Source organism: Lagopus leucura, unplaced genomic scaffold, assembly GCF_019238085.1.
Source record: "Lagopus leucura isolate 7727_CA_CO unplaced genomic scaffold, USGS_WTPT01 Super-Scaffold_100002, whole genome shotgun sequence".
Taxonomy (NCBI): domain Eukaryota; kingdom Metazoa; phylum Chordata; class Aves; order Galliformes; family Phasianidae; genus Lagopus; species Lagopus leucura.
The window spans coordinates 22,232,128-22,240,346 of NW_024962263.1; the positions used below are offsets into that span (position 1 = coordinate 22,232,128).

At 38.6% G+C, this 8,219-nt stretch overlaps 1 protein-coding gene across 1 annotated transcript; it reads left to right on the plus strand.

The window, feature by feature from the left end:
- The first annotated feature begins 886 nt into the window (after positions 1-886).
- On the plus strand, positions 887-7,613 carry LOC122179428 (carboxymethylenebutenolidase homolog). Its single transcript, XM_042870285.1, has 6 exons — positions 887-1,050; positions 3,461-3,728; positions 4,540-4,647; positions 5,767-5,909; positions 6,300-6,391; positions 7,108-7,613. Exons 2-6 carry the CDS (start codon positions 3,514-3,516, stop codon positions 7,285-7,287), a joined length of 738 nt encoding a protein of 245 aa, XP_042726219.1. The 5' UTR covers positions 887-1,050; positions 3,461-3,513; the 3' UTR covers positions 7,288-7,613.
- The last annotated feature ends 606 nt before the right edge of the window (positions 7,614-8,219 follow it).

Below are 8,219 nucleotides of genomic sequence, written 5' to 3' on the forward strand. Positions count from 1 at the left end.
TTTGTTCTGTTTTTTTTTTTTTTTTCCCCTTCATTTTAAGAACTGTAAACAAATAATAGTGATAAAATTATTTAGAACATGGGAAAACAGCTTATGCATGAGGACCAAATGGTAAGCCAGGTCACTTTTCCAAGACAGAAGTGAACTTAGTGATATATTTTTCAGATGTGCTTCTGAGAAAACTGAGTTTTGGTCATGAATATTCTAAAAGCTCTTTAGAGCATAAACCAAATTTTCTGATCTTCTTTTATTGGATAATTCCAGCTTCTTACAAAGGTATACAAGGCTGAGGAAGGGAGTCATTTTATTTCAAAAGAAAAATAAATATTATAACACATCCAATGATATGATAAGAATGTATCAGTATTTTAAGCCTTTATTATAATGATATGTAGAACAATGTACAAAAGTGTAACCCTTTTACATTTTACTTGTTCTCTTGTTCTTCTTATGCTGTACTCTGTCTTGTACAGAGCTTTGAAATGATTTGTGTCACTGCCTCACCCTGCTGATGATTTAGCATTTCTCTATCACCAATGAATAAACAGTTTGAGGGACCTCACCCTGCTGATGACTTAGCATTCCTCTATCATCAATGAATATATAGTCTGAGGGAATAAAAATGTCAGCATAATACTTGTGAGTGATATTAGCCCAATCTTTGAAAACAAAGGAACACCCTTAAAGAAAAAAAAAGCTCTAAATGGATTGCTCAGTTAAGCAGGCACATTTCCTAGGTGTTCTTAATGCCATTTTGTACAAGCTACAAGGAACATTTCATGTTCAGACATAGCATAACTTGCCCCAGTAGCACCTCCTGCCTGTCCTTAAGTAAAATGAAGAGCCTTTAAAAAAGTGAACTTTTGACTGTTGGTGCTATGCACAGATAAGGGCAGTGACTGACGTAACTCCTGTCTGAAGAAACCTGATCCTGGTTCTCACTCCCTCCACTCTGAGTTAGCACTTCCGCCACGCTGCTGTCCAGTGCCTGCCGCCCCTGCTGCGCGCTGCAGTTTGGCTCTGCCACCTCGTACCTTGGTTGTGCTACAGGTAGGCATGGCTAGTTGTTGTTTTCTTTAATTTTCACTGTTTTTCCTTGTGAGAATCATAAGCAAGTGCACACTGAGGGAAGACTTAATGTGTCTGGGGAACCTGCACGTTATCCATGTGCCTTTGTACAGAGTTCATGCTCACTGAAAGGCCACCAGGGTGCTAATTCTTCCCTAACTGTTCCAGATAGTGGTTCAGAAGAGCTTTGCTTTCCTTTTCAAGGTGATGATGACTGTTCAGAATCAGGACAGCCTCTCGAAAGCAGAAGAAAGCTGTGCAGCACTGCCTTTATATTTTTCTAGTTGTAGGTTCAGGTTGCTGACAGCTGAAGTTGCTGTTTGGTCTTGAAGTGCTCAAGTGCTTGGAAGTGGAGATGGGGGAATTAGAGCACAGTGATGGTGGTGGGCTCACAGCTCCTCCCAAACTGCCTCTGTTGAATATAAAGCAGGGGGATTTGTTTTTAAGAAAAGTTTCAATAGCATCCTAGAAATGCAAGAAGATAATATTTGTATATAGCACCTATTGGAGCAAGTGTAGAAACATAATCCAAATGGATCCGTGTTACAAAGCTTGTAGGCCTATGTGGCTGATGCACCATAGTAGCCTCCACAGCACTGCACAGCCTTGAGCTAGGAGCTCTTCTACCCACATCTGAACCCTTAAATATTTAGTATTTTACATTTAATATTCTACATTAAATCTATCAGACAACTTCATTAAAAATGTATGTGATTAAAGCCTTTCAGGATACACGTAACTGTAGGGCATAGCACTTGCATTTTTTTTTGAAGTTCCAAAATGTGCTTCTTTACTATTCAATTGATCTGGTTTTGCTTTCTGATTTCAGTTTAATAAAATGCAAACAGTTTGTGGAAGGGAAAATACTTATCCACTTCTTCTATTATGTTTATACTGTACTTTGGTTTATAAACCTGTCTATTAATTCTTTTTTTTTTTTTCCAGGCAAACTTATTTTAAATTAGGTTTCATATATACATATGAGAATACAGCATGTGGGGGGGAAAAAAACAACAGCAGAAACCTCTAGGGGGGTGTGGCTTAGACTTGCACGCATGTTTGCTGAGGGCTAATGCACCTTTCAAATAGGATACAGCTAGTGAGATCTCGTGAGATGTGCTAACTCATCTGAGATCATTGGATTTCTGAATATTCTGGACCACTGTGCAGATCTGGCTGTAAAGCTGGTTGGCTGTTGGCAGCTATCCCATTCATGCCACTACGATTGAAGTCACCCTAGTTCAGGGAGAGGTCTGTAACCTGCTTTTTCCCATTTCTCTCTGTGAATGTATTTGGCACAGTCAGGATGAACCATTCTTGTTTGTATAACAAGTAGTTTTTTTTTTCTTACACAGTGCTCACAGGCTTTGCAGTTTGTATGGGAAGAGTTCAGGCAAAGCTTAATCTACATTCTCTCAAAAATCTTGAACAATTTTGAGATGATCTTCACATATTAAGGCAACTTATGTGAGTCATTTTGTAGCAATCTGGAGTGAGTTCACCCAGGTGGTTGGGCTAAGATCAGTGTCATAAAATCATTAACTTGTGGTGAAAAGAAGGTACACAAACACTGTTAATTCCTGTTGGTGTTTTTTGACCTTTGTGAATTACTTGTTTGTTTTCGTTTAAGCAATAGCTAGTAAAAATTAAATGGTAAATATTTAACCATACCCTTATTGTTCCTTTGTTTGTAAAATATTTGACTCAATATTAGGAATTTTTCCTTACATTCAGGTTTTTTTCCTGTCTTGGAGTTAAAACTAATTCCTTTTAATATTGACTAAATATGTTTATGCACTCTGGTTACCACTGAGTATATTTTTATTTGCAAACCCTTTAAGTCTCCTTCTTCAAAATCTGCAACATCTGAGGCTAAAGCTGGTTTAGAGAGAGGATTTCTTGACACTGAAAAGGTCTGCCATAGAAAATCGACTTTTCTAGAGGAAAATACTGCATGTAATATAAATCTAATTGTTTTTAATATGGTAGTTGTTTTAATTCCTTTTACTTTTTTTAATGCTAAGCCCTGTATTAAGCCTTTACAGTCTATGATAGAGTGTTACACATTCATATGATGAAGGGTAAAAGATTTGGCTTTATCCCTGTTTTAATTATTTGTGACGGTTGCCTGCCTGGTTGCCCTTTATTATTGTAGGGTGCACAAGTTCAAGCTATGTACCAGATCCCTGTGGAAGAACTGATAACATAAGCAGCTCTAATGATATTATTATGAAAAATAACCCAATTTGCTGATTGACCCATGTATTATTTTTTGATCTGACAGCAATGGGTTTGTTCACAATATCAGGGAAGGGATTAAAAAGTTCACCAGTCTGTGAAGGGATTAGAAAGTTCACCAGTCTGTGACACCGCTGTATTTGGTCTTTTTCAGCGTGCTGTGATATTCACCCCTGAGTGTTCTGTTTTTCCTGGGTGGCATTCCAGATGGCCAACGAGTTAAGGCCCTGTCCATGTGACATTGGAGACAGATTTGATTATGGCGGCCGTGGGCAGGAAGTACAAGTGGAGCACATCAAGGCCTATGTCTCCAAACCCTCCACCAGCACAGACAAAGCTGTGATTGTGATTCATGACATATTTGGATGGGAGCTCCCAAACACGAGATACATAGCTGATATGCTAACAGCCAACGGATACGTGTAAGAAATCCTACACTTTGCAAAGTGTCTTTTTAATGAGAAAGTCAGGTTGCGTTTCCTCTTCCTTTTCTTTATAAGCCATAGAAATATAAGCAATTTCTTAGGTTTCAATTAATGAATCTCCTGTTTGCTAAAGCATTGTAAGAACGTTGTTGAGCAGTCCTACCATATCGAGGCAGTATGCAAGTACTCAAAAGGGGGGGGGGGGGGGGCGGGGTAAAAAAGAACCAAGAAAAGCCTTATTTTGAATCTTTGACTGGGTGACTGAAATGCTTCTGTGAGCCTGACACAGCCTGCTTCATAGCATGCTTGCATGTTTGCTGTTTTGGGAAAAAATTTCAGGGAAGCTGAAAGTAACACTATGGAAACAAAGTGTACAAGCTTGTACCAGACAAAGAAACAAGGTCTCAGATATGTGAAAGCATCCTGGATATCCTCTTCTCTGTATTATTGCATTATGATTCCTTCTAGCCCTAATGAATGAACCCTGTAAATTGTAGGCGCTCGCTCTTTTTTTTTTTTTCTTCTTCTATTTTGATAGGAGGCCATTAAGGGTTTCCAATTTCAATTAAAAATGTGTCAAATTAGTTAATGGATTTTAGCAGGGCAAAATTATTATTTAGCAGGGCAAGTCAGGCTGTCTGTGCTTCTTAGATAGAAAAACAATGGAGGTTGCTTGTGTAATGTTTTGATGGAGATTAAATTCTACGTGTATTCAAGAAACCAAACTTGCTGTAGCACACACAGACTTCCTTTTAATCGCTTTTTAGTGTTATGTCATGGGCATAAAATGTTTTTATTTTTCCTACAGAGCCATCCTGCCAGACTTTTTTGTGGGACAAGAACCGTGGAAACCTTCGAATGACTGGGCTACCTTCTATGAATGGGTGAAATCACGAGATGCCGGCAAAATAGACAAGTACAACAGTTGTTCATTGTTCCACATGTGGATGTGCTTATTTCATAGGAATTTTTGCCTCAGTGAAGATGCAGGATTAGGTCTTAAATTATTATTGTGTCAAATACAGCTGGATGTCCAGAAACAAAAATTTCATGCAGTTCAAGTGTTGAATTTACGGTTATCTGAGGGGTGCTTTTTGGAGAGCAAGAGTAAAAGTGACCATTATTTCGTTGTACTGAGAGTAAAAGGAAGATTAATGACTCAGAAGAATAACCCAAAGCTGGGGGGCTTGTTCCACTTCTGTTTGGTTGCAGTTCCTACAGGCAAGCACAACTTCCATGGGCTTCAGGCAAGGTGTAGTCACCTAACAAAATTGAATTCATTAGTCCTGCTTCCTGTCAGACTTGGTGTACTGATGGACAGTTGGCTGAATATGAACCAGAAGTGTGCCCAGGTGCCCAAGAAGCCCAATGGCATCCTGGCTTGTATCAGCAATGGTGTGGTGAGCAGGACTAGGGAAGGAATCCTGCCGCTATACTCAGCACTGGTGTGAGGCTTCACCTCAAGTACTGTGTTCAGTTTTGGGCACCTCAGTGCTGAAAGGATATTGAGCATACTACTTTGCCATTCTCTAGTCATATTTCTTAAACTTTCATCTGATATTTCTTAACTGTGTTATATTTTATTTATGTTATGCTATAGGACAAATACTGCCACTTGTGAAATTAATTGGCATACTATATGTAAAATCCCCTCAGGTTCTACTTACAGTGATCTGGGAAGAGTGAATTTGCGTGTTTTCTCCTTGGGTATTTTCTCCTTGGGTTTCTCACCTACAGTTTGTCCTATAATTCAGAAATGAGTAATTGCACCGTTGTGGGACCTCAGCCAGCACAAGAACTCATGCATTTGCTCCTAGGCAGTACAACGAACAGAATAGGAGGGAAATATCTGAGGAAGCTTGTGGGCAGTTTATTAAGTGAAGGAAAGGAGAAAAAGCACAAGCAAGAGAAAGGCAGTCACTAGCCCCTCCCATGGGCAGTGGATGCCCAGCTGCCTCTGGTCAGTAGCAGTGGCCATCAGGGAAGCCGGGGAGCAGAGCTCAAGCCTTAATTCTCTTTCTTTTATGTTTCTTAGAGAAGTTGATGTTGTCATGAAGTATCTAAAGGAACATTGTGGTGCAAAAAACATTGGTGTAATTGGGTTCTGCTGGGGTGGAGCAGCAGTACAACACCTGATGCTGAAAAATCCTCATCTAAAGACAGGAGTGTCTCTTTATGGTAAGTGTCAGATGGCTGTTGTGTTGTGGGAAGGCACAACCAGAGTAGGAAGCTGTCCTGTAAGAGCGCTCCTGTGACAAAACTCAGTGTGACATCTTACTAAAGAAGGTGATGTGATTACAAAATACCATTACTTTGACTACTTTAATTGAGTAATGATCTTCCTTGAACTTCTCAAACAGGAATGGTCTTTCCGTCTTTAACAGCAACCCAAAACATGGGAACTTCTCAAAATAAAAGGGACTTTCAAACAAAGTGTGTTTAATTCCTTTATAATCTGATCAGCTGTAACATATTGTAATGCCTTTTATTTTGACTGGATAGCTTTAGCAGTGGTTTAACCTCTTTAACTAGCATTACTCACTTCATATGCCTTTCCTTTTCCCATAGGAGTGATCAGATTCTTTGATGACAAAAGCAGTTTGCTTCACCCAACCTTCTTCATTTTTGCTGAAAAAGATGAAATTGTCCCTCTGGAGCAAGTGAGTTTCCCATTGAAGATATTTGTCTCCATGCTTTTTGTTCTTGTTTTGTAAATTGGTATTTACTTAAAAGAAACCAGAAGATGAATTTAGAATCATAGAATTGCTGAGGTTGGAAAAGACTTGAAGATCATAAAGTCCAACCACAACCTAACCATACTACCCAAACTCTAACAACCTTTTGCCAAATCATGTCCCTGAGCATCACGTCCAAATGGAAAGCTTCTGCTTTCTGGTACACTTGTCAAAAGTCTTCCTGGGGAGCAAGGGTGGAGAATGTCTGGAGAAAAAGATGATCTAGAAAGGGGAGCAAACAGGAGGGTGTGTTTTCTTTGAGTGGTGCTTTCCTGGCAAAAATCCCAGTAACTTTGATTTGTCAGTTTTGCATCTGTTCTTCTCCCTCCATTTCAAATGGATTCAAAAATATTGCCAGGTTTTATTTCTTGGAGCCTATTGGAAGTTACTTGTGGCAATGACTTCATGTTATCCTTCTTGTGACAAGGAGCTGTGAGTGCTTCTGTCTTTAGAGGTATTACTAGAGTAACTTATACACCTTATGCAGTTTTGTACAGTTGCATGCTTTTATTCTTCTGGAGGGAAAAAAAAAAAAAGCAGAACTTAAAAACATAGAGGAGGGGAAAAAACAAAAAAAAAGACTGTAAATACCTGACATGGTAACTCAGTGTTCAGCCAAGATGGTACGTTCTCTGTTACAGGTTACTGTGCTGGAACAGAAGCTTAAACAAAACACTAAAGTTGATTATGAAGTTAAAATTTACCCTGGACAGACTCATGGTTTTGTGCACCGCAAAAAAGAAAACATCAATCCTCAGGATAAACCTTATATTGAGGAAGGAAGAAGGGATATGATCAACTGGCTGAATAAATACATGTAGAAGGAATCAAGTGTCCATAAAACAAAACACTGGCTTATGAAATTAGAAAATAATAAAGATTATATTGATTAAAATGCTCTTAAAATCATCAGAATACTTTCAAATACCTTTTACAATAGCATTATGTGTATGTACTTATTTTCTAAGGGGATATACACATTTTTTTTTTTTTTTTTTTTACAAATGCTGGAAGTTGTAACTGTAAAAAATTTTTTAAATTCAACTTCATGTACCTTAGAATTATTTTAATGTGATGTGGGGTGTTTTCTAGAATCTGAAGGATTCTTTCTTATATTCCTATCAGTGTAATAAAAAAATTATTGAAACCCTGTGTTCACTCGGATAATGCTCTCGTTCAAGCTGTGTTTAAAGTTGTTGGGCTGTGAGACATGTGACATCAGAGAGGGAAGGCTCCTACAAAGATGATCTATTTGAGTTTAAATAGCCACATTATCCATAGATAGTTACTTTTTTTTTTTTTTAATACCTTTGAAAATGGGGTGCGTAGTTGTTGTTTTTTTTTTTATCCACACAGAGTGAACCAATATCAGGTTAGGAGTTTATTTATAGGGCAGAGTAGGGACTTACGCAGGAAAAGGCTGGGAAATTTTGTTGGAAAAAATGTTATGTTCAGAGCTCATGAAAATTGAGCCTGAGAAAGCTCTACAAAGAGAGAAAGGGAACAGAATGATGGGAGGAAATATCTACAGAATGAAAAGGGGCAACAGAAGGTTGGGAAATATGGCTGAAGCATGAGAGAAATGTGAGGAGCCGAGAGGAATATGCAGCTCAAGCAAAGAAGGAACTGAAAAGGGTGTAGATGGTAGGGTACAAATGCCTTGCAAAGGCATAATGACCAATGTTTTGGAGAGCTGCCTCAGCACCTCAAGTGAGCTACGAACCTGCTCACATCTACTTGTTCTAATTTATCT